The sequence below is a fragment of the Schistocerca cancellata genome, chromosome 6 (genome assembly GCF_023864275.1).
Source record: "Schistocerca cancellata isolate TAMUIC-IGC-003103 chromosome 6, iqSchCanc2.1, whole genome shotgun sequence".
NCBI lineage: Eukaryota > Metazoa > Arthropoda > Insecta > Orthoptera > Acrididae > Schistocerca > Schistocerca cancellata.
Window position 1 is genome coordinate 534,467,007 of NC_064631.1, and position 27,637 is coordinate 534,494,643.

Sequence of the window (27,637 nt, forward strand, 5' to 3'; positions counted from 1 at the left end):
TTATGTATATACACACACAAATCAATTGGTTCTACTGAGAAATTCATCAATGGAGTAGGAGTTGGCCACCAATAATGCAGATACTGGAGGGCAAGGGGTAGCCAAGATAAAATGTCTTGTATTGTGTTTCAGAGCTTTCTTCCCACTGTATGGTGTAGAGATTGTTGAGAACTGCTGAAGCAGCTGAGTAAAAACGTTTGTAGCTGATGATTCTTGCTCTCTTATAAAGTAAGATATCTGGGTGCCTCTACTGGTGGTGCCTGAAGCATTGTTGTTGAAAGAACTGTTCTTGACATCATCAAGAAAACTGAAATGAGCCAAGAAATCTGCTCCTTCTACTAGCTCTGAAACATCTTCTATAATAAATTTCCATTGGAACTTGATGCAGAGGCTAACTTTAGTTGTAGAGTTTTCTCATTGAATGTCTTGATTACTGAGTTGTTTGCAGCAGAGAAGTGAAGTGATGTTAGTTGTCTTTGAATTTATAGCATCCTGAGTGGGTAAAATGAAGCAGCCATACCTGTGTCTATGAGAACTTTGCTACTTGAAAATTTGGCTGAAACAAACAGTCTGCAAGAGAACATATTGTATAGTCTTGTCTGTCCATTGCCACATACAAGATCTTTGATGCTGGCTTTCTTGATCATCCACCTAAATGGCTGTCCACTAAGGCACTGGTGGCTATGTCAGTTGCTAGTGAACTGTTTATTATGTTGGTGTTGTACATATTTCAGTGGCTGGTCACTCCTATATTCAGGCACTCTGACAGTTGGCAGTGAGCATTGTTTTCACCCATTGGCCAAAATAGTTGTCATACGAGGAAAACTATCATCATTCTGAGTGAGGGTTGCTGTTTCTTGTAGGGGAGAAGTAGTATGTTCTGTGTGGTCTTGTGGCCTCTTGCTGTCTGTTGGAAACTTCTGCTTGTTCTTGTTGCACTGTTAATGTCTCCAGGTGTGAACTGCTGTATTTTAGCTATCATTTGTCACAACTCTTCCTGGAATTTGTAGAGCTCTTGCATTGTAGCATCATGACTACTCCTGTTCTCATTATTACCTGTTGCTATGGTAACTCTGTAACTGTTGTTGGAGGGTGTTAGAACATTTCCATATTCTCAATAAGCAACCTTTGCCAGTGTATCTAAAGTCAATTACCGTATTTACTCGAATCTAAGCCGCACTCGAATCTAAGCCGCACCTGATAAATGAGACTCGAAATAAATGAAAAATAAATTTCCCGAATCTAAGCCACACCTGAAATTTGAGACTCGAAATTCAAGAGGATAGAAAAGTTTTAGGCCACACCTCCATATCGAAACAAAGTTGGTCCATTGTAATATGAGACACAATTTAGGTCGAATGAATGACAATACAGCTACAGTAGTTTGGTTCGAGTCGTAAACTTAGCAGTTAAGCTTTACCACGTAGCCATTGCTATGCGTCAGGCGCTCCATCCGTATTTATACGGGTACCCTTCCTTTTTCACGTGCTTCGTCTGGTTTGAGTCAATTGCTTATTTTGCTTTGATCTGATAAGTGCCGTTTTCTTTGTTATAGGTGTTTGCGTCACTCTAAGCTGAAAATGCATTACTGCATTGTGTCATGCATTGTTTGTCGCATTCTGATAGTGCGTGTTTACGGCCTGTCGCGGCTCGCGGCATGGCTTGCACGCTACCGCCGCGTACAATTAAAAAACAAAGAGAGGAATCGTCTCATTAGCAAAACAATGGCAAGAGACTGCTATTTGTTGTTACTTACACTGCTGCTTTCTTTGATAATGATCAACAAAAATCAAATAATAGACTGCGTATGATAGAACATGTTCTGCACGAGTGTTAGGCGAAAATTTTTCTCCGTTTGAAAATCTTTGCGGCCGCTTCTTTATTACATCAAATTCTGCACAGAAATTAGAGTCATCTTAGATTTAAAAATCTAGTCACTTGTCGTGCTTCATTTCTGACTGTATCACTATTAGGCATAAGAATAATACGAATATAAACATGACACGATACGTATATTCTTCCGCGTTTGCTGTTGTCTCACTCTAGTTTCGTAGTTTATTAGGCAGACAGGATTTAAATGAGATAGCAGCAAACACGAAAGAATACATGGCAAAATGTTCATATTCATATTATTTTTATGGTGAAGAGAATACTGTATGTGATTCACTTTTCATCAGGTTCTTATTAGCAACCATCACTTCTCACAGGTAGGAAAAAATTCAGAACGTAGAGTTGGCCATATTGACAAACATCCCAAACAGCCTTGCCAGTCAGATTTTCGTTGTAAACTGAAATTGTGCTACATTCGAAGATGAACAATACGGAATTTGTATTTACTTCATTGGATAATGTATGAAAATGCAGTGGTTGAAACTCGCGGCAGAGAAAAAAAGCTCGTCTTCCACTTTTTTTTTTTAATTTATTTACTGACGCAGAGGTTTTGGCGCCAGTATTTATCTTTGTGCCTACAAAGCATGCCTGCGTAGCGCTACATATATTCGACAGAAGAAGTTAGTTGTGGCAGCACGTACCAACATTTTTCATAACTTCCGCTTCCTTTGCACTCGATTCTAAGCCACAGGCGGTTTTTTGGATTACGAAAACCAGAAAAAAGTGTGGCTTAGATTCGAGTAAATACGGTATGTGCATCAGTTTATGATTATTTGCATCGGTACTAGCAAGCAACTTGTCCACGACATATGAAGCAATGAGTACAACACTAATGTGTCAGAGGCAAGGCTTCTTAAATGCAAGAGATATTGTGAAAGGCATAGTAACCCACCAGTTACTACACCTATTGCCCACAGAGGACATAAATCAGGCCACTGTGGGAAGCTTAGTGTGTGCCAACATTCGAATGGCATCCCTGCAACTATCTGAGGCAACCGTCAGAGTTGGCCTGGTCACACTGCTATCACCAGGTCTGCTGTGCACACACAGCATTACTGTAGCAAAAACTGACATGGATGTTATCTTTATAAGGGCATGCACAGGCCTCCATGCGCTCAGTTCTTAAACGTGTTCGAGGCGTGTAAACCACTTTCATTGTATTCTTTTTGATGTCACTCCATGACCCAATAAATTGTATCTCTTTTTATGGCTGTGTTTCCTTGTGTTCCTAGTTATAAGACAAGTCATGATGTTGAGGGGTAAATTTTTGTGTTTCTTGGATTCTGTGATTTTTCTGCCAATCAATTATTCCATGGAGGCTTTACTCCAGTCACTTCTGCAACAAACAGCAGTTTCACACTGCCGTCTTGGAACAGTTGTTGACTACATTGACCCAGGCTCAGCTTCTGGTTGTTCACCCACTGCCATCCAATCTACCCCTCCTCTCCCTGTGATAATCTGTAGAAGACTGGGGTGCTTACAAGAAGCAGCTTCATGAACATTTCATGGCATTCCAGGTGGTTAACATGAAGGTCTATTTTTCTTATCATGGATATCCTCTTGTATGTATCACATACTGTGGCAGTTAGCTCCTTTGTAAGAACCAGCATTGCTTTCTTTTGATGTGGACACTGTGTGTTGAATTCTACCAATGTTGCAAACAGCTGCAGCAGTCATATTGAGCTTTGGTGGCCAAGCTTCACGTCTACATTTCGGGAGACTTATATAGACACCACTATCAGAGATGTAATCATTTGTACATCCCCAGATGAGGAGGTGTATCAATGTGCCCTTCAGTTTGAAAACCCTATGGCAGAAGAGGTTTTGAGTATTGCACAGTCATTCAAGGTAAGCCCCACTGTCAATTAAAATGTTGCCATTGTTGACAGCATGCAGCTCCAGCACATGGAATCTAGCATGCTGGGGGAAGAGCAGGTAGCTGCAGTATAAACAAGGCAACTGGACTGATACTGACAAACACAATGTCAGCAGTAGGAACAACAAATGCCACTTCCTTCATGCCACTTCTGTTTTGTACAGCACAAGTAGGCATCCTGTCTCTCGCCATAAATATACAAAAAAGCTCACATAGTGGCAGTATGTCGATCTCAACACCCCCTCCAAGGAGTCATTGTAGGAATAAATGGACATCGATATACATAGTGTTTTGTGATTGTGTTTGCCATTGTCTGCATGTCAGAAAAACTTTTCCTTGAAGAGTGGAGACAGATACACCATTAACCCTAGAAGTTCACATAGGGCCACTGTGTCTCTACTCAACACTAAGATGTATGCCAGGTTAGGGTCCCTACCATTGACATGTGTCGAGCATCAGTAAGCAGTAATAAACAGCAGATAACCCATTTTTGGCTAGTTCACAGCCGACACACTTTACCAGTCAGCTTCCTATTCCTTTTTGAACTTGGTGGTTAATGATGTGAGCACTGAAAAACTGTTCACGTTAAATGTCTTTGCTACTTTTGTTTCTTCTGTTATGGATACAGGGCATATAGTGTCAGACCAAGTGTCTTTTCATGAATTGTACTGCTGGCTGTTCTGAGTTTCCAAATCTTTTTGTTCCAGGGATATGATGTGGAACAATTTCACAGCACACATCACCCTAAAACCCTCTGTCTGTTCTAATTTTTTGGTTATAGCCAGTGCCAGTAGCTTTACACAACCAGGTTAAGGTGAAGCTGGATTGCTTGACATCACTGGGAGTGATTACACCAATTTCCTCAAGTGATTTGTCTATCCCCTTATTGCTTGTAAAGAAGTTGTCCAGTCAGCTTCAACTCTGTGGCTACTTCATGGTCACTACTAATGCACAAAAAGTTATAGACACTTACCCTCTGCCTTGCCCGGAGGAGTTACTTACAAACTAGGATGCAGGTCAATACTTTTTGAAAATCAACTTGGCCAAAGCCAACTTTCAGATTCTGATGGTCGAGGCATCAAACCAGTTGCTTGTGATTAATACACCTTTTGATCTCTATCAGTGTCAGTGGCTCATGTTTGGGGCCACTATTGAGCATGCCAACTTTCAACAATTTTTTAGAACTGATTATGAGAGTTGTCCCATATTGCATTAACTGTCTTGATAATATTGTCATGACAGGTGCTACCATGGAGGATCACCTACATATTCTCCATTCTTTGTCTACTATTCTACAGGCTGTGGCTTGGAATATAATCTCACAAAGTCTCACTTTTTGTAGCCTTCCTTAGTTTATTTGGATCATGAAATTTCCAGCAGGGTGTGCACTATTATGGATTTGCACTGGCCATGTCATCCATGAGAACTCCTGGTATTCCCAGAGCAGCTACTATTGCTCGCCCCTTGCATCTTTTGTTTGGTCTGCAGCCTGTGAGCTTGCTCTGTGCAGCTAAAGGATAGTCTTCACTCCGCACTATGTCTGGCAACATTTAAACCTTGGAAGCATGCAGTCATGGTCACAGACACAGCTGAATATGGGGTGGAGGTGGTCCTGGCCCATCGCCATTAAGATTGCTTTATTTAAAAAAACATTCAACTTGGCTCATCAACATTATTCTCAGATGGAAAGACTTGCCACTGTCTATGCCTTAAAAAAAATTCACGTGTTCTGGTGTGGTGCAAAATTTCATCTAATTACTGGCCATAAGCTCTTGGTTTCCCATTTTAGCCCATCTTTATCTACAATTTGTACAGAAACCAGATGGCAGTTATAAGAGTCAAGGGACATTAAAGGGAAGCAGTTATTGTGTAGTAGTAGTAGTAGTAGTAGTAGAAGGGAGTCAGACAGGATTGTAGCCTATCCCTGATGTCATCAATCTGTATATTAAGAAGCAATAAAAGAAACAAAATAAAAATTTGGAGAAGAAATTTAAGTGTGAAAGGCGGGGCAAAGAAATAAAAAGCTTGAGATTTGCCAATGACATTGTAGTTCTGTCGGAGACAGCAAAGGACTTGAAAGACCAGCTGGACAGAATGGACAATGTCTTGAAATGAGGATATAAGATAAACACAAAAAAAGAAAAATTAGGATAATGGAACATAGTCAAATTGAATCAAATTTAAGTGCAAGGAAGTCTTTTCTGAAAGTATTTGTATGGAATGTAGCTATGTATCAAAGTGAAACATGGACAATAAACAGCTTAGACAAGAAGAGAATAGAAGCTTTTGAAATGTGGTGCTACAGAAGAATGCTGAAGATTACATGGGCAAATCATGTAACTAATGATGAGGTACTGAATAGAATCGGGGTGGGGTGGGGGATGGGGGTGAAGATGTTTGTGGTACAACCCGACTAGAAGAAGGGATTGGTTGGTAGGACAATTCTGAAACATCAAGGGATCACCTCTTTAGTACCGGGGGGGGAGTCTGTGGGGTAAAAATCATAGAGGGAGATCAAGAGATGAAGAAGGATGTAGGTTGCAGTAGTTACTCGAAGACGAAGGATAGAGTAGCATGGTGGAGAGCTGTATTCAAACCCGTCTTCGGACTGAAGACCACACCAACAACAATGATGGTGAGACACACTATGAATAGCTTCCCGATCATCAGTTTTCATATTGCCTCTGCTGTGATTGCAGATTTGGTGCTCCATCAGATCATATGCATAATACAACACTGGCAGTCTGATCTTCTGCTGGGCTGGGCATCAGACTTGCATTGGAATTTTTATGCATTGCGCCATTGCCTCCTTGTCTTGGATGGCTTTATTCTCCTGTCAATGGAATGATTTATTCTTCATGTCATGGTTCCAATGGCTCTGCAGCAGGGTGCCCTGTGCTTACTATATCAGGCTCACTGCGGGATCTCTTGCTCAAAACTGTTGGCACACTGTCATGTGTTGTGAAAAATTGGCATTACTCTGGAGGTTGAATACCTTGTCACAGCCTGCCCCAAGTGCTCAGGTCAGCAGGTGGTGCCATGCACTGTTTTTCACCATGTCCAGCCCCTACACAGCCTTGGGAAAGAAACCACATTCATTTCACTGATTTCTTTTAAGACATTTTCTGGTTATTGGCAATTTATGTGTTTTCTCATTTGCTTTATGTTGTTCACTGTCTGTCTGCAGCAGTAGATGTGACTGTGAAGATGTTTAAAGTTTTTAAAGACAACAGCCATATTTGGGCACTGAAATGTTTGAATGGCAACAGGTGAAAATTTATGCTGGACCAGGACTCGAACCCAGATCTTCCCCTTAATGTGAGCAGGCACCTTAATCTCCTCAGCAAACAAGTGTGCTTCCCATCTGACCTAAACTCCCAGTCTGTTGCACACTACTTCTGTAACAACAATTCATAGTGTCCATCCTTTTGGAGATGTCCAAAAGAATATAAACTACCTACAAGTGCACACACACACACACACACACACACACACACAACACACAACACACACAATGAAGAGTCAAAGAAACTGGTACACCTGCCTAATATCATGTAGGGCCCCCATGAGCACACAGAAGTGCTGCAACACAATGTGGCATGTACTTGACTAATGTGTGAGGTACTGGTGGAGGGAATCGACACCATGAATCAGGCAGGGCTGTCTATAAATCCATAAGAGTATGAGGGGGTGGAGATCTCTTCTGAACAGCACATTGCAAGGCATCCCAGATATGCTCAATAATGTTCATGTCTGGGGAGTTTGGTGGCCAGCAGAAGTGTTTAAATGCAGAAGGGTGTTCCTGGAGGCACTCTGTAGCAATTTTGGATGTATGGGATGCCGCATTGTCCTGCTGGAATTGCCGAAGAATGCACAATGGACATGAATGGATGCAGGTGAGCAGACAGGATGCTTACATACATGTCACCTGTCAAAGTTATATATCTAGACGTATCAGTGTCCCATGTCACTCCAACTGCATGTGCCCAACACCATTACAGAGTCTCCATCAGCTTGAACAGTCCCCTGTTATTATGCAGGGATTCTTGAGGTTACTCCATACCTGTACACATCCATCCACTCTCTACAATTTGTAACAAAACTTGTCCGACCTGGCAAAATGTTTCCAGTCATCAACAGTCCAGTGTCAGTGTTGATGTGCCTAGACAAGGCATAAAGCTTTGTCTCACATAGTCAACAAGGGTACATGAGTAGGCCTTCAGCTCTGGAAGCCCATATTGATGATGTTTCATTGAATGATTTGCATGTTGACACTTGTTGATGGGCCAGCATTGAAATGTGCAGCAGTTTGCAGAAGGGTTACATTTCTGTCACGTTGAATGATTCTCTTCAGTCATTGTTGATCCTGTTCTTGCAGGATCTTTTTCTGACCACAGTGATGTTAGAGATTTGATATTCTACTGGATTCCTGATATTCACTGTATACTCATGAAATGGTCATATGGGAAAATCCCTATTTTGTCGCTACCTCAGAGATGCTGTGTCCCATCACACGTGTGCTGACTATAACACCACATTCAAAGTCACTTAAATCTTGATAACCTGCCATTTTAGCAGCAGTAACTAATCTAACAACTGTGCAAAACACTTGTTGTCTTATATAGGCATTGCCGACTGCAGTGCCATGTTCTGCCTGTTTACATATCTCTGTATTTGAATATGCATGCCTATACCAGTTTCTTTGGCACTTCAGTGTGTGTGTTTGTGTGTGTAATGACCAAAGATCCTTTGTTTCAGTGTGGATACACACACAAGCCCAGTCTCTTGCAGGAATCCAAAACAGTGAGTGAGTAGTTGGTGGGTAGCTGATGCAATGCTAGTAGTGTGCAACAGATAGGGAATTTGGGTCAGACGGGAAGCATGCTCTGATAGCCGAGGCAGTTACGGCAACTGTTCATCTTAAGTGGGAGGTCTGCTTTAAAATTCCCAGTCCAACACAAATTTTCATCTGTTGCTGTTGATCACTCTCTCTCTCTCTCTCTCTCTCTCTCTCTCTCTCTCTCTGTGTGTGTGTGTATGTGTGTGTGTGTGTGTGTGTGTCAAGATCCTATCTAAGATATTCTTCTTGGAAAGCTTGCCTTACACCCTGGTTCCATCTAAGATATTCTCCTTGGAATGCTTGCCTTGCACCCTGGTTTCAGGGTTACTACACCTAGTGCGCACAGTGGATGTAAGTCAGGCCACTACACCAAGCATACTGTGTGCTCACAGCTACCCTAAGCAGCCTCGAGGGACTGGCTGGACACCAGTTGCCATCACCAGGTCTGCTGGGCGCACACAGCTCTACATCAGTAACACCTGATGTAGATAGGATGCAATGGCCCCCAGGCCTTCGCTTGTTAAATGTGAGTGAGATGTGTGAACTATTTTCACTGTATCCTACAATGGAAAATCCAGGATGGAATGTAACAATATTTGAAAAGGACAGTTGCTACCATAAAGTGGAGATCCTGAGTCACAGACAGGCACAATATAAAGACTGTCGGACGGTGAGCTTTCATCCAACTAGGCCCGCATCAAAATAGACAACACACACACACACACACACACACACACACACACACACACACACACACTCATGCAAATGCAACTCACACACAAATGACCACATTCTCTGGCTACTGAAGGCCTAGTTGGCTGAAAGTTCACTTTCTGACAGTCTTTTTGTTGTGCCTATCTGTTTCATTCACTGTATTTTTGTTGATGTCACTCTGTGGCACAATAAATTGTGCCTCTTTTTTGTTTCCTTGTGTTCCTAGTCAGAACAAAGGCATTTCTTCATGATAAAATAACTGGAGAATTTGTTGTTCTGCTAATCCAGAAACATGGTGCATCAGTGCTGATTTCAAGTGTGAGTAACAAAGGGAAGTTGGTGGAATCACAGTGATAACTTCCACCAAAAATGGGCAGTTTTGATCAAGTTGGCTGAACATGTAGGTGAACTTCGTCTGCAGAAAATTTGCTTCCACATGCGTGAATCAATTTTTTGGATTCTGTGGCAGTTGGCCAATCATGAGATCAAAGCTGTGTCTGATTTCCTGCTGATACAAAACAGTGTGGATGAAATTTCGACTTGTGCATCTCACTGTTTCCTCCTTCCTGCTGTCTTGTATCTGTCAGTAAATTCTTGTCTTCCACTGTAAACTTGATTTACATGGGTGTATTTCATGTTCATTAAAAACTGGTACTATATTGGGTTGTTGGGTTGTTTTGGGGGAAGAGACCGAACAGCGAGGTCATTGGTCTCATCGGATTAGGGAAGGACGGGGAAGGAAGTCGGCTGTGCCCTTTCAAAGGAACCATCCCGCCATTTGCCTGGAGTGTTTTAGGGAAATCATGGAAAACCTAAATCAGGATGGCCGGATGCGGGATTGAACCACTGTCCTCCCAAATGCGAGTCTAGTGGGTACCGTATTCATAAAACTGGTACTGTGTTCAGAAAACTGGGGTCAACACTGGAGTTAACGCACTATAAAAAATCCAAGCAGAATATTAAATTGCTTTATTAATTATTAGCATTTATAACTTAGCTGAAATAACAAGAATATTCTGCCCATAAAAATTACATTCAAATAAAACCAGGAAGTAAGAGTAAACAAACAGAGATATCAGAAACACAACTGTACTTTGCTGCATTGGAACCTCTCTGCTTTCAGTACTGCTACATTGATATGCTGCCATCTGCCACAAGTTCTTCAGAAGTGATAATGTTTTATGGAATGTATTTGTTTATGATCACAATTTTGTCTATAGTGCCAAAAGTAACTTCTGTAATCAGCATAAACTGCTAAGAAACCAATGAAATTGTGGGATACTTTTTATTCTCAAGAATTTCAAAAGCCATCCTTTGGTTTTACTACTTCATACCTCATTAAAAGGTGTATCAGTGCTTATTACCCCTCTTAAGAGGGGATTGTGTTAGTCTCAACCACGTTTACATATTTCATGGCATACACAGAATAAAACAAGGTTTCTCATCATCTGTATAAAACAATGTCACCAAAATGAGAATGTTATGTGAAACCAGTTGATAAAGTATGAATTCAGCCTGCATGTTACAAACACGTTACTTACTATAATAATTCCTATCGAATCCCTATCATATTGTACTCTTATTTCTTACTGTGCATGCACCAAGTATGACATTTGACAACTGAAGATCATATCCACATTGTCAGTGATACATGTTTACATTAAAGTGAAAGTGGTAAATCAAGAAAGTTGCAAGGCTCTAATTACTAACAAGCTTTACATAGTTAACATAGTTATTAATTAGTTATATCATATTAAATAGGAAAGTAGCTGAAGAAGAATAAAATTACTGAGATATATCTGCATCAAGTTCCTGGGTACTAATTACAGAATGATAATTTCACAAAGGCAGCTATGATGTCTGAGTCAGTTTATTTGATGATTCATATTTTACATTGAACTCAGAGGGAAATGTAGCAGTGTTCTCAACTGTTATACTATGAAGCATTTTACAGTTTTTGTGATGGTTTTAACGTCGGCATGCCAAAAGCCTTCATCCTACTTCTATGTTTTTTGTTTCATACTACTACAATTCATGAAACATAGATCATGACCTAGTCATTTTGACAATTCTCTATAACAACACAAATTTTGTGAAACAAAATGTTTGACACAAACATTTCTTCCTTCTTCCATCTGTTAAATAAATCAGACACTGTAGGAACAGCATCTCAGTACATACAAGTGTTAGTGCTGTCACACCATTATCATTTTGAATGCATTTACAGTTTGAATGATTATTGGAAAATCTCATATAAAGATGTGAAACAAATACTAACAAAGAGATAGAGGGGCTGGCCAGTACTTACCTCAGCTCAGTACAGCCGATAGATACACATAAAACAGAACGGAAAATTTACGTTCCTAGCTTTCGGAACAAATGTTCCTTCATCGGAGTGGAGAGAGGGAAAAGAAAGGGAAGAAGGGAAAGGAGATTCAGTTACTCACAACCCAGGTTATGAAGCAACAGGGAAAGGAAAATAGGGAGGGTAGCAAGGATGGAGGCATAGTTGCCAGAGGGAAGCCAAAGATATTCTACTGTAAGTACTGTGCCAGCTTCAAACCAAAGAGGATGCATACAGAAGTAAAGAGGTATATAGTATAAAGATAAACACAACTATGTAGGATGAAAAGATTTGTGAATGGCTAAAGAGGAAAGGGAAAGAGGAGAAGACTGAAGAGTAAATGGGAGTGAGGTTGTTTAATGTAGGTTCAGTCCAGGGGGATGGCGGGATGAAAGGATGTGTTGGAGTGCAAGTTCCCATCTCCGCAGTTCGGAGGGACTGGTGTTGGGTGGGAGAAGCCAAATGGCACATACGGTGTAGCAGGTTCCTAGGTCCCTAGAATTATGCTGGAGGGCATGCTCCGCTACAGTTTGTTATTTTATGATAAAATATACGTGTACATTATTAGCATACCTCCAAATCTGTGTGGAAATTATTCTTTCCCTGTATACCTTTGGTTCATCATGTATCCCACCATTATGGGTAGTTTGCTACAACAATAAAGTATCAGACCATTTAGAAAGTCAATTAATAAAAAATAATTAAGCTCTTATAAAACTATACAGAACATTCAGAAAGTCTTTGCCCTCACAGAGATTTTATAAACTGAACTATTACATTGCATGCATCTTGACAGTTAAAAATGTGTGCCACACCACAGCTCAAACCCATATTTCTTTCTTTTCACAAGCAGTCATCTTAAGTTATCTGAGCATGCCTCCATATGCCTCAAATTTTCTTTGTCACTGATATTTCCATGGTAATTTCTGAATGATGGAGTACCAGGGATCGGCCACATGGAACATATAGGATGAGTGAGAAAGTGCAGAATGATATGCGTGTCAGGTATTTCACTTTACTGTTGTCTGTTATATACAGACAACAATGTAGAGAAAGAGAGATTGCTACTTACTATAAAGATAACATGCTAAGTTGCAGACAGGCACAATTAAAAGACACTTACACACAACTTTTTGATCACAGACTTTGTCAGAAAAGAGAAAAAAAATTTTTTTTCTTTTTTTCCTTTCAAGTAAGTAACCGACAGTGGATAATGTAACTACTCTGAAAGAAAATATGAGCATATGCATTATGCAGAAAGAGATATTTGAGTAATATCCCTAGCTGTGAGAGTTTTTTCTTGTGTCTAATAATGATCTTGATGTTGGTGAGACATTAAGCTCTAACCTTTTTTCCATCTTGTGATCACACTCACACACAACACAATATAGGATGATATAAAATTTAAACCAACAGACTCATGTTTCCAAAATCATCTGAAGGCTTGGTTCTTGGCTCAGAGACACATCACTATTGCATTTTTTTTTTTCAAACTAGTACCATTGTCAAGTGTCAGTTACTTAATTGAAAGGAAAGATAGAATTAAGATTAGCATTTAACATTACCTCAATAAGAAGGGAATTAGAGACTTCATTGTTTGTATTCCTCTGTTTTTGTCATCTAGCTCATGAGTTCATGATAAATAATTTGACTGAACTTCTGATGTTCAAGGTGATATTACGGGAACCAGAGGCTGACATCAGCATTGCAAATAAAGCTACTGAACTAGCTGTGTTTGGACACAGCATCATAACACCTCAAATGCACAGAATTGCAAAAGAGAGACATGGAACACCAAATATTACAAGACTGTATGATTATATTAAGGTAAGTAAACTAATAATTGTGATGGACTCTAATTCCCACTTTTTAGTGTTTGGGAATCATACTTTTCAGGAAACTTTAGGCTTAGAAAAAGTGAGTGACATGGTGTTATTTGTAGAATGATCTCATTTACACTTTGCTTTACAGATTTTCTGTTGATATTAAACTCTTAATTTTTTGTGCTGCAAATTGCACTTCCATTTGAATGTGACAGTGAACATATTTTCTAACAACCAAATAATCCACAAGAAGTCGACAATTTAAGTGTTTAGTGATGAAAATATGAGTTAAATATATCTGCATATTGAACTGTGTAGCAGAAATCTTTGAAAGAGAAGTGTCTAACTAACATACATGTAAAATAACTTTGTGAGAGATACACCTACTTTTCTGTAACCCCCTGGCCACAACCTTTGCTAGTCCCTGTCCTCCACTTATCTATTCACTTCTCTGCTCCCACTCCCGCATAACATAGCCTTCTATTCCACCAAAGCACCCAGTTGTTTTCCCCTTTCCCTGCTTTTCCACACCCACCCCCCAACCACAAACTCATAAAAGCATCTTGCAGCCCTACCATATCTACCATATCCCCACCATGTTCTTGCGTGCTCCGTAAACAGCAAAACATTTTTCCCACTCCACCTTCTTATTCCCTCCTCCCCACACCATGCCACCTCATTACCTCAACCACCAGACTGCTGCTCCTATCAGGCACAGTTATAACTTAGTCCAGCTACAGCAGTCAGAGACAGTGGCCATGGGAATTGTTAATTTGGTAATAGACGGAAACAGGGTGGCAGGCCTAAAAAATTGGAGTGGGAGACCAAGGCTTGACTACAGTAAGGAGATTCAAATGCATGTGAGTTGTAATAGTTATGCAGAGATGAAGAGACCTGTATAGGTTAGACTAGCATGAAGACTGCATCAAATCAATCTTCTGACTGAAGACGACACAACAACAAAACAACAACAATATACACATATCAAAATAAGTTTTGTATAACCTTGGTTCCGAGAGTTCCAGAACCTATCCAGAAAATTGAAATAGAGATCAACATAAACATCATTTCTGCCCTTTTTATTGCTCATGAAAATCACACATTGCATGTTGTACAACCATACAGCAAGACCTTCAGAGATGGTGGTCCAGGTTGCTGTACACACCAGTACCTCTAATAACCAGTAGTACATCCTCTTGCATTGATGCATGCCTAAATTCATTGTGGGATACTATCCACAAGTTCATCAAGGCACTGTTGGTCCAGATAGTCCCACTCCTCAATGGTGATTCAGCTTAGATCCCTCTGAAAGATTAGTGGGTTACATCATCTATAAACAGTCCTTTTCAATCTATTCCAGGCATGTTTGATAGGGTTTATGAATGGAGATCATGCTGGCCACTCTAGTCGAGCAATGTTGCTATCCTAAAGGAAGCATTAGCAAGATGTGATGAAGGGAGCACGAACTGTTGTCCATGAAGATGAATGCCTCGCCAATATGCTGCCACAATGGTTGCACTATTGGTCGGAGGATAGCATACACGTATCATACAGAGGTTACGGCACCTGCCAATTACCACAAGAGGCATACATCGGCCCCACATAATGCTGCTCGAAAACATCAGGGACCCTCCACCTTGCTGCACTCACTGGACAGTGTGTCTAAGGTGTTCAGTCTGACTGGGTTGCCTCCAAACACGTCTCTGACAGTTGTGTGGTTGAAGGCATAAGTGACACTCATTGGTGAAGAGAACGTGATGCCAATCCTGAGCGGTCCATTCGGCATATTGTTGGACCCATCTGTACCGCACTGCATGGTGTTGTGGTTGCAAAGATGGACCTCGCCATGGACGTCGGGAGTGAATTTGCGCATCATGCAGCTTATTGCACACAGTTTGAGTCATAACACAACATCCTGCAGCTGCACAAAAAGCATTATTCAACATGGTGATGTTGCTATCAGTGTTCCTCTGAACCATAATCTGTAGGTAGCAATCATCCACTGTAGCAGTATCCCTTGGGTGGCCTGAGCAAGGCATGTCATAGACAGTTCCTGTCTGTCTGTATATCCTCCATGTCTGAACAAAATCACTTTGGTTCACTCTGAGACACATGGACACTTTGCTAGTTGAGAGCCCTTCCTGGCACAAAGTAACAATGCGGACATGATCAAAACACGGTATTGACCGTCTAGGCAAGGTTGAACTACAGCAAACATGAGCCGTGTACCTCCTCCCTGGTGGAATTTCTTGAACTGATCATCTGTCAGACCCCCTCCATCTAATAGGTGCTGCTCATGCATGGTTGTTTACATCCTTGGGGCTGCGCGGGATTAGCCAAGCGGCCTAAGGTGGTGCAGTCATGGACTGTGCGGCTGGTCCTGGCGGAGGTTCGAGTCCTCCCTCGGGCATGGGTGTTGTGTTTGTCCTTAGGATAATTTAGGATAAGTAGTGTGTAAGCTTAGGGACTGATGACCTTAGGAGTTAAGTCCCATAAGATTTCACACACACACGTCCTCGGGAGGGTTTAGTGACATCTCTGAACAGTCAAAGGGACTGTGACTGTGATATAATATCCACAGTCAACCTCTGTCTTCATGAGTTCTGGAAACCGGGATGATGCAAAACTTTTTTTAATGTATATATTTGCGTTCCTTCTTAATGTAAATGGCGTATCCTCATCTCTCCATACCTGACAAGCAATAACTAGATGCCAATTTACATGCATGTGTATTCAGCCTTCCTGTTCCAGTTGCCAAATTATGTTAAAAAATACATGTTATCACTATATGATTTTTGGACAATAGTTCATCTGAGTAAGTTCATTTATTTTATTGTTTAACTGCATAATATTTTGGTGATACATGCTTACTTAACCTCCTTTTTCCTATCCATGTATCAATTTTCAGTTGTATTTGCTTTTTTTTTTTTCAAATATTGATAGCCTGAATTCTGGAACAAGTTTGTGTAGCGTCTGAGTCTTTCATATGTATATGGCTTTTGTAGTGAATGATTGAGAATGGTGCAGTGTAGTTGTTCAGGAATGAGCCATGGAACCTTTATTGTCATTCTCATGTATGTGTAACAGCTCTTTGACCAGAAACCAGGTTCAGTACATTTGATCCTCAGTCCTTTACAGCCTCAACATTCCTGCTATTGATTTTATTGGCAGAAAGCCATGAAGAATTTGTATGTAATACAATGCAAGCCATTCTGGATATTACAATCACTTATTTTTGCATATACTCATTGAAGATGTTTAACATACAATTTTTTTTCAGATTAATTAATGTCAGTAAGGCACAAAATTTATTTGAATTCTGATTCTATGACACTTACAAAATTACAGAGAGAGTTATAACTTCTAGAATAAAAATATTTTATTCAATTACCTGCACAACAAATGAATACCTTAATAGCTTATAAAAATAAGTTTGTGGATTTCTTAATAGTCAATGTCTTCTATGAATGAACTTTAGATTTTTTACTCATAAGCTAGTTTTCAGAATTAATTAGTTTGAGGAGAAGAGATCGACATACTGTTTACATGAAGGTAGCACACTGTATTCTTAAGATAATAACAGCCTAACACTGACTGGGCATAGTGCTGTAGGAGAACACAATGACTCACTTGTAAACTAAATACTCTAATTGTGTTTTTTAGCCTTGGATCACAGAAATGGTATCATAACTAGTTTTGACATTTGAACAAGCCAGCATCAGATGAATTGAATACATTACAAAAGCCTCACCAAAGCGTGGCTATACAGGCTAGGAGAGACACTCAGAATGTTGTAAGCTCCTCCATTGGCCTGTACTTCTATACTTTGATGAGGTACTATGTAAAATAATCAGATAATCTGGTGATGAGTGCCTAGAATGTTGAAACTGTTTATAATAATGTTTGTCTGACCCAAGGCTGAAAAAAATGTAATGGAGGAAATAATGAACTAATTTTGTATAATTGTTCATATAGTGTAACTGAGCCTAAAAGGAGTACAGGTTATTATAACAGTGATTGTTTGCAGACTTATAGGACAGTTTTTTTAAGGAATGCAACTCCATTTTAATAGAAATTGCATGATATTCATGTAGGAACATTTTTTTTCCTGTTTTTGCAGATACTGCTCTAAATGTGTTGCAGTATAAAGTTGAATAGGTGCTTGTTTTATCATAAATTTCTGTGTATTGTAATGATGTTCTTATCTGCGAATTGATACATAATGAAAGGGACTAGATTTTTCTATCCTTCCTTCTTGATAAAATTAAGATTATAAATATGATGTGTGTGAAATTTAGAAGCAGTTTTATTGCTGTGGAAAATTACTTGAATTGTGACCTCTATACATACTTATGTTTTTAGTAAAATATTATTTATGATTTCTCATTTATTCTGACAGCGTGTGGTTTTCAATAAAGGGGAATTAAAGAAAGCACTCAAACTCCAGGATGAATTTAAACTTAAAGCCAAACACCTTAATACCTTGGAACTCTATAACAAGATCCGAAATGATGCATTTGTTCTTCAAGAGGTACTGTAATGGTCATTTATAACATACATAAATTAAATGAAATATATAACTTAGCCTACTGAAGACTCTTTATACTCACAGACTTTTTACCCATTTTAGCTTACTCACCATTTTACAAATGTGTTTTAAAATCTCTGAAGCCTTATTCATTATTTCTTATCATAAACACTCTGATATATATGAAATATATTTCAATATTTTCCTTTATTTGGGATCACTCTTGTGCAGAATTTCAATAACCATAGTTTTAACTTGGCAGATATAACAAATGCAATGTGTACATGCAGAAAGAAGAAGATTTCACCCTCAGTTTCTGTGCAGTTTCTTAAATTTAAAGTTATTTCATTTAACTATGTGTATTCCTTCAGACAAACTCTATAAACATCAGAGAAACTGGCCGGTATTTGTGCAGTCCTGGAATTGCAATGCTGTTTAATATGATTTACTATCTTGCCATTTTAAAAGGTTTAGTTCACATTACTTTCCCTCTGTGCATGCAAAAATGGTTCAAATGGCTATGAGCACTATGGGACTCAACATCTGAGGTCATCAGTCCCCTAGAACTTAGAACTACTTAAACCTAACTAAACCAAGGACATCACACACATCCATGCCCAAAGCAGGATTCGAACCTGTGACCATAGCAGCCACGCGGTTTCAGACTGAAGTGCCTAGAACCGCTCAGCCACACCGGCTGGCTCTTCTGTGCATGCACTTCAAGATAATATACTGTAGTAGAGAAAACCTTAATACCTGTAACTATAGTGAATCTTTGTCAATCTAGAATAAGATATATCAGTTAAATGTCTATTTCTCGTATTGTGATCTTCAGTTGATCTCCTAAGGTCATAATTAGGTTTCATTTATCAAAGACCATACAATTACAGATATATTTTGCTTGATTCTATCATAATCATCAGCTATTTGAAATATTTCCTATATGACTAATAGAGCAGGTATTGGACTACATCTAATGACATTTTGGCTATTTAAATCCTTCCTTTCAAGACAGCAGAACTACCATATTGACTATTCTGTAAGAGGGAAAAAATAAAATAAAATTTATATGCCTGGACTATTTTGAAAGCAATACTTGATCCACTATTGGCTTGGTAGGCATAACACACTTTCACCAGAACCCCATTGGCTGACATTCATTTCAGTGTGTTCGTGGGCCTATACAACTGCTGTACTTCACAGCCACAGGTATCCTCCTACTTCATGCCACTGTATGTCTCCCACCAACTTAGTCTTATACCTCTAACCTGTAATAGAGGCTACTTCTTTGGCATGTGTAGGACATATTTTCCTATATGCCGTAATAAATAATAATCCAAAATCAAATAAACTTTCTGATGAGATGATTGAAAATAATAGTTGCTCTGAAAAAATTGAAAGTGACAAAAAGTGCATTAATTGTTGTATAAATGACAAAAAATTAGAACAATAAATATCTTTTGCTTACTAAATAAAAAAAGTTAACTGTAAAAACACTTTTTATGCCTAGACTGCAATTTTCAGTATATAATTTCAGCAAGATGATCAGTTTCTAGTTGGTTTCCCCAACTTTAAATAAATGGAGGGAAAGTAGCGTCAGAAAGTATGGCGCAATAAAGTAGGATATACACTGAAGCACCAAAGAAATTGATATGGGCATGCTTATTCAAATAAAGAGATATGTAAATGGGCAGAATATGGCACTGCAGTCGGCAGTGCCTATCTAACACAACAAGTGTCTGGTGCAGTTGGTAGATTGGTTAGGTGTTATAGTCGATGCATGAGTGATAGGACACAGCACCTCTGAGGTAGAGCTAAAGTGAGGATTTTCCCATACGACCATTTCACGAGTGTACCGTGATTATCAGGAATGCGGTAAAACATCAAATCTCCAACACTGCTGCGACTGGAAAAAGATCCTGCAAGAACAGGACAAATGACGACTGAAGAGAATCGTCCAACATGACAGAAGTGCAACCCTTCCTCAAATTGCTGCCGATTTCAGTGCTGGCTCATCAACAAGTGTCAAAGTGCAAACTATTCAATGAAACATAATTGATACTGGCTTTTGGAGCTGAAGGCCCACTTGTTTACCCTTGATGACTGCACGGCACAAAGCTTTACACCTCGCCTAGGCCTGTCATCTCTGAAATCGGACTGTTAATGACAGGAAACATGTTGTGTGGTCATGCAAGTCTCATTTCAAATTGTATTGAGCAGATGGATGTGTATGGGTATGGAGACAATCTGTTGAATCTGTGGACAGTGCATGTCAGCAGGGGACTGCTCAAGCTGGTGGAGGCTCTGTAATGGTGTGTGACATGTGTGTAGATGGAGTAATATGGAACCCCTGATGCATCTAGATATGACTCTGACAGGTGACATGTACGTAAGCATCCTGTCTGGTCACTTGAATCATTCATGTCCATTGTGTATTCCAATGGATTTGAGCAATTCCAGCAGGAAAATGCGACATCCCACACATCCAGAATTGCTACAGAGTGGCTCCAGGAACACTCTTCTGAGTTTAAACACTTCTGCTGGCCACCAATCTCCCTAGACATGAACATTATTGAGCATATCTGGGATGCCTTGCAACATGCTGTTCAGAGGAGATCTCCACCCTGTTGTACTCTTAGGAATTTATGGACAGCCCTGCAGGATTCATGGTGTCAATTCCTTCCAGCACTATTTCAGAAATTAGTTGAGTCATGCTGTGTCGTGTTGCTGCACCTCTGCATGCTCACAGGGGCCTTACATCATATGAGCCAAGTGTACCAGTTTCTTTGGCTCTTCAGTGTAAAACAACATATGACAACTGAACAAATTATATAAGGAGAGCCAACTCCAATAGTAAAAGTAAACATGTAACAAATTCACTTAACAGTAGTGTATAAGTAATATGCTACAACTTTGAGTTGGCATACCATTCAAACCATAAAAAAGTGGTGAACATGCACTGAAAAATCTCATCATTAATGTAGACATGCAAAGAAGTGCATTCGTCTTATGGGCCAACAAGAGAATGAAATTATGTAGTTATAAACTTCATCATGAGCAAAACTTCATAATGAGCAAAACTTCATCCTGAGCAAGGCAGCTGGTAAGCCTGCAAAAAGAATTTAAAACCAAAAATTATTTAAAAACTTACTTAAATTGAATCAAATTTTAAAACTGTGAAGATAACAAGGAAATGAAGTTAAAATTAAAGGACAGCTGTGTTGTATAGTTAACTAACAAAATGCCATACGTAGGATACAAATTCTATGTAACTGTAACTGCCAGTAATTCAAGACAAAAATCCAGAATGTTTGTACCCAGGCCCAAATAATTTAAAAACTATAAAGAAACAAGCAAATGAAGTTGAAATTACAAGACTGTCTTTGTTCCTGGGCACTGACACCACAAATAATGGCTAAATCTGCTGATCATAATTTAAAATCTGCACCAGAAGATTTGAAAGCAATATCATAAATACCCTTGACAGACAGAAAGGCAAAATGAATGCATGGCAGACATGCCTGGAACTCCTAACACAACATACAAACATTATCTAATCATTTCAATCGATACAGATTCTGTAATATTCTACACAGAAAGGAACAACCTTAAGTATGATGTGACACGTACAAATAAATAAATAATATTCCTGCTATACACATGAAAAAACTCTGACAATACACTTTAAACCTAAGCATAAACTTTACGAATATACACACAAATATGGTACAGCAAAATTGTACAACTTACCTATTCTCTTGAGCATTTTCTTACCCTCTCTGTCTGCCGAAGCTTTCCTGGATGATGATGTAGAGGAAGAACAGTTACTAAATGACTCAATGGGTTTTATTCGGTTGACATTTAAAGATGTTAATCAAACCTGACCCCTCGTCAGACACATACTGTCTCAATGAATTGAGTAAGATGTCCGTGTGGAAGAAATTCAAATAGGTGTTGCTTCTCAATTTACTGCCAGTCGCCTTCTGTGAATGATGGTACTTTGTTTTGAAATATTATATGGTAGTGCCCTGTAGTGAGTATCTACCTCCTGTAATTTCACCTGCTTGTTTTCCTCCCCTTGTCCGGTGGTAGATTTGAATAATTTAACCACAAGATTGCAACCCTCAAAATTCACAACAGTTTTGCCTGGGGGAAGTGTATCTTTGCATCCTTTTCTGCTATACATTATTCTTCAAGTATTTACTCTACCACTAACCCTGGTACTATCAGGAAGGCATAGTCCATCTTCAATCTTTTCATCTGTAAGTCCAGTCCCACCTGCTTCTTAATCAGGTTCAAACATATATCTGCAGTATGAGCTATTTCTACTCCACTCACAAGCAGAATCATTAATCTCTGACTTTCTGCTATTTTTGTAAAGGATTCTGGTGAAATGATGCCAAGTTCACTTGCCATATCCATTACCACTATGGTTAGAATTCCTATTATTTTAATTGGGATTGCTGACTGCTTTATCACTTTTACAGGCTTCTGTTCAGGTTCAACCAAGAGATAATTGTTCATCGACTCCTCATTGTTGTACTGAATCAGTTGAACTGTCAGATGGTTGCCCCCAATTTTTATGTTAACTAGACATTTGGGATTTTCTGTGGTTGCATTTAGCTTCCCTTTTGCCAAAACTGTTTTTCCAGCCTGTTCAGCAATCAGAACTGAGTTTCAGGTTTGCTCAGTTCTCTGTTCATAGCATTCCACTTCTCCATTTCCATGTCCTCAGTATCCAGGCTCTAATTATTACTCCCTTCTTGTTAGATGTCTCATTCAGTAATTTTGGTGATAGTTCCAGTCTTATCGACTGTAATTTTCATCTCCCTCAGACTATACACTGAAGTGACTGCCCCTCTCTGCTTTGATGCCTTGTGATTGGCTGTTGCTGCAGTTCACAGATTGAGAATGCCTCTAACTTGCAGCCCTGTGGTCTGACTGTGTCAAACCTGCAATTGTCCAGTGTGGCTAGAAATTGTTCCATGTCATTTCTCTCTATTGCCAACTGTCAGTCTGATTTTTAAAATTCTTGAGATGTCCATTTGATATATTTCTCTGGCCCAGTATTTGGCTTTATTTACATACTTTTCAATATACCTGTTCATACTATCAGCGCTGCTAATATCAGCTTTCCTGTGTTCAGAACTTCATCGTGCTGTGATGTCCAAATGACTGATGACTAATACTTCATCAGAAACCCATGCTTGTAGTCAGTACATCATTAATAAATTTCCCCAGCTTCAGTCACACACAAGAAAGCATTGCCTTTTCAGCAACAAAGTGGGTATCTTGTTTACTACCCCAGTTTTTGGGAAGGATCCCTCCGAATGGTTTTACAAGCACAACAGGATGTGTTTGATTCTGCTCTTTTTAGAAGTTACTAAACTAATGCAGCTGAAGTTCACTGTCTTCCACTACAAATATCGGTCCAGCTACTCAAGCCCTATTAGTGCATGGTATTTCAGTTGTTGCCTTACTTACAACTCAGTAGCAGGTTTGCTTCTATGTTCCTTTAGCCTATCAATATCTGTCACAGCTAGATGACTGTACCACAGTTTAAATGCAGATTTAAAGTGTCAAATTTTACAACAACAACCCCAAGTTATACCTTAGCATACTGCATACGTTTTTTAATGTCATTGACTTTGCATCAACTTCTAAATCCTCCACTTGTTTTAGTTTTGCATGTTCTATAGTTGCAGAGGTTTCTTGTGAGTCAGTGTCATTAACAATTTGTGAACCTGACTGCAAATGTCACTTTCGTCAGAGAGTGGCCCACATAATTTGGCCACACTATGTTTGATTTCTGCAATATATTCAAATTACTTTTCATCAGTTCATTTTGTCAGTGCCTCATCTATCAGTTTTGTGGTTTCCATTGTCTGAGATGTGAATGTCTCCAAGTTATTAACCAAATGTTGTTGTCTCTGACACTGCTGAATTTCCATGGCTGTTTCTGTCCACTGATCTTAATTATTTGTAGACAGAATTTATTTACTTTGTACAGGTTATTCTTTATGAGACAGTGCCTCTCAGTTTTCAGACAACTGTTTAACCTACTACAGTAACATCTCCCTGACCTATTCAATAAAGTTGGTAAATTAGTTTGTCGCTGTTTAAATGAAATATTGGATAGCCCGGGTTGGAAAGTCAACAACATTATGAAAAGAATAGGTTGCTACTCACTGTAAAGATGACAGATTGAGGTGCAGACAGGCACAGTGAAAAGACTGACACATATTGAGCTTTTAGCCAAAACCTTCTTCTGAAAAGAAAACACGCACACACTTGACCACTGTCTCCAGCCACTCTAGCCAGAATGCAACTGCCATGTTGAACAAAAACAGAAATCCAGATTGGGTTAAGCAAGGATGAAGAATAGCAGGGGATAGGTGGGGGAAGAGAACTCAGTGCTGTCTGGCAGAGCATGATTGGACTAGATGGCGGCAGGACAACACTACAATATGCAGCATCCAGTGGTTGTAATGGAGGTAGAGGGTCGGGTAATATGAAGCAGAAAAGGAGAGAAACAGAGAAGGAGAAAATACCAGTGGGTGCATTGGCAGGGAACAGTGCACAGTGAGGATGAAGGGCTGTGAATTGCGAGGAGATGTTAGGACAGAGGAGGTGAAAACTGTTGGATGATGGGTGTGTGGACAGCAGGTTACTGTAGGTTGAGCCAGGGATAATTTCAGGAGTGGGGAATGTGTTGTAAGGATAACTCCCATCTGTAAAGTTCCTAAAAGGTGATAGTGGAGGGCAGGATCCAGATGATGTGGACTGTGTGACAGCCATTGAAATCAAGCATGTTCTGTTCATCAGCACAGTCTTCATCAGGGCTTTGACTGTATCTGTCTTTTTGCCCAGAAATGAGGGACAACCTATACAAGACCCTTCCTACCCCTCCTGAAGTGGTGTTCAGTCACCCACCCAACCTTCACAACATCCTAGTCCATAGCTACACAGTCTCAATGCTAACCCCTTACCACAGGAATAATACCCCTATAGAAGACCCAGGGGGAAGAGCTGCCCAATCCACATACCCAGCATTTCTTATTACAGCCCAGTCAGAGCTTTACTCTACCCCATCAGAGACGGGACCACCTGTGAAAGCAGCTGTGTCATATAAGCTGCTGTCATTGGACAGTTTTTTATATTAATATGATTACCAACCGGCCACCCACCAGGATGAATGGCCACTCTGCCAAACTGTTACCAAAAGCAAAGTGGACTACCCTGTGACTTGACATGCAGCTGAACATAACAGGCTTGATATCAGTGGCTGCTTCAGAACCTGGGCCGTCTGGGTACTTCCCTCCACCATCAGCTCTTCTGAAATGTGCAGATGAGAGTTACTCTTACAACACATTCTCCACTCCCAAAATATCCCAGCCTTAACCTAAGGTAACATACTGTTCCCACCTAACTGTTTCCACCCCCTCTGCATTGTCACATCCTCCCAATCCACATCCCATGACCCTCATTATGCACAGCTCTCTGCCAATGCTTACACCAGTCTTTTCCACTTATCTGTTCTCTCCTTTTCCACTCCTTGTTCCCTGCCCCCTCCCTCCCCCACAGCCTCCAGACACTGCACCTCGCAGCCTTGTCCTGCTGCCATCTACTCCCTGCATACTCCGCCAGACAGTACTGACTTTTCTCATCCAAGATGTCCGCTGCTATCACTGCCCCTGCCCACCCCTCTCTGAACATCTGCTTTCGCTCAACACAACAGTTTTATTCATGCCAGGATGGCCGCAAATAGCAGCCATGTGTGCATGAGCTGTGCTTGCTTCTGTGAATGTGAGTGTGTTTCCTTTTTGGAAGAAGGATTTGACTGAAATCTCAGTGTATAACCATCTTTTCATTGCTCTTGTCTTCACCTCAGTGTGTTATCTTTATAGTTAGTAGCAATCTATCCTTTTCATAATATTGTTAGTTGCTGTTTATACTTTATTGTCATAATCCATATGCAGTGCTTTCCACCAAAACCAGTCCTGCTAACCAGCTGTGACCAACCCACAATCACAATTATGTGATTTTCAGGCAACATTGCACACATGTGAAAACTAGCATTACCAGTCCAAATCAGAATTAATTGGTCTACAAAACAGAGCATTTTCTCCAGCTTCAAAAACAAAACATATAACGAAGTCATGCATTAATTTTTGAAACTGAATTGATTCCACAGGTGGTACAAACCTTACAGTGGGCTAGGTATCACCCAACTTTTAAATATCAAGGAGGGAGCATCTGGATTTCATTTATTTATTTATAACATCATACAACCCTTTCATTATCTCCAATTTTTACATTTCTAGGTTCCACTTACACTTACTTTCATCTGTGATATGTGGTGTTCAAAATGATAAGTATTGTATGGAAGAGTGCTGGAAGATCTAAACTGAAACAAGGCCACTGGAGTAGACTATATTCCCTCTGAACTATTGAGATCCTTGAGAGGGCCAACCGTGGCTAAACTATCACACCTGGTGTGCAAGATATATGAAACAGGGGAATATTCTCCGCCTTCAAGAAAAATGTATTAATGTCAATTGCAAAGTAAGCAGATGCTGACAGGTGTGACTATTACTGAAGACTGATGACCACAAACAATTGCAAACTGTTTACAAGAATTGTTTACAGAAGAACCGAAGAACTGATAGAAGCTGACCCCAGAGGAGATCAGTTGGCATTCTAGAGAACTGTTGAGACACACAAGGCAATATTGATCATATAACTTATACTAAAAGATAGGTTAAATGAAGTCAAACCTACATATATAATATTTGTACATTTGGAGAAAGCTTTTGACAATGTTGACTGGAATAAATTCTTTAAATTTCTGAATGTTGTGGGGTAAAATAAAGACAGTGGAAGATTATTTTCAGCTTGTACAGAAATCAGACAGTGGTTATAAGCATTGAAGGGCTTGAAAGCGAAGCACTGGTGGAGGTTGCCACCAGTGTTATTCAATCTGTATGTTGAACAAGCTGTGAAGGAAAGCAAGGAGAAATAAAACTTTGCAGCTTGCTGATAATATTTAATTCTGTCAAAGACAGCAAAGGACTTGGAAGTCCTGTTTAATGGAATGGATAGTGCCTTGAAAGGAAGATATAAGAAGAACAATAACAAATTGAACCAGGAGCAATATGAAGTAGTTGAATTAAGCCAGGTGATGCTGAGGGAATTAGATTATGAAACAAGACACTAAAAGTAGTAGATGAGGGATTTGCCATTTGGACAGTAAAATACCTTATGATGGACAAAGTAGAGAGGATATAAAATGTAGAATGGCAATGGAAAGAAAATCATTTCTAAAGAAGAGAAATTTGTTGACATTTAATGTAAATTTAAGTTTTAGGAAGTCTTTTCTGGAGGCATTTATCTGGAGTGTAGCCTTCCATGGAAGAGAACAGTAGACAATAAGCAGTTCTTACAAGAAGAGAATAGAAATGAGTAAATTGTGTAACTAATGAGTTAGTGCTGAATAGAATAGGGGAGAAGAAATTTGTGTCATAGCTTTACTGAAAGATTGGATTTGTGGATAAGACACATTTGGACATATCAGGGAATCATGAATGTAGTATTGGAGAGAATTGGAGGGGGGGGGGGGGGG

At 39.7% G+C, this 27,637-nt stretch overlaps 1 protein-coding gene across 1 annotated transcript in view; it reads left to right on the forward strand.

Moving 5' to 3' along the window:
• LOC126191082 (putative phosphoenolpyruvate synthase) overlaps positions 1-27,637 on the forward strand; it is a 358,083-nt gene that overhangs the window by 216,877 nt on the left and 113,569 nt on the right. Inside the window, exons 18-19 of the mRNA XM_049931802.1 lie at positions 13,336-13,491; positions 17,887-18,018. Of these exons, the coding sequence (XP_049787759.1) occupies positions 13,336-13,491; positions 17,887-18,018 (288 nt within the window). The remainder of the gene's footprint in view (positions 1-13,335; positions 13,492-17,886; positions 18,019-27,637) is intronic.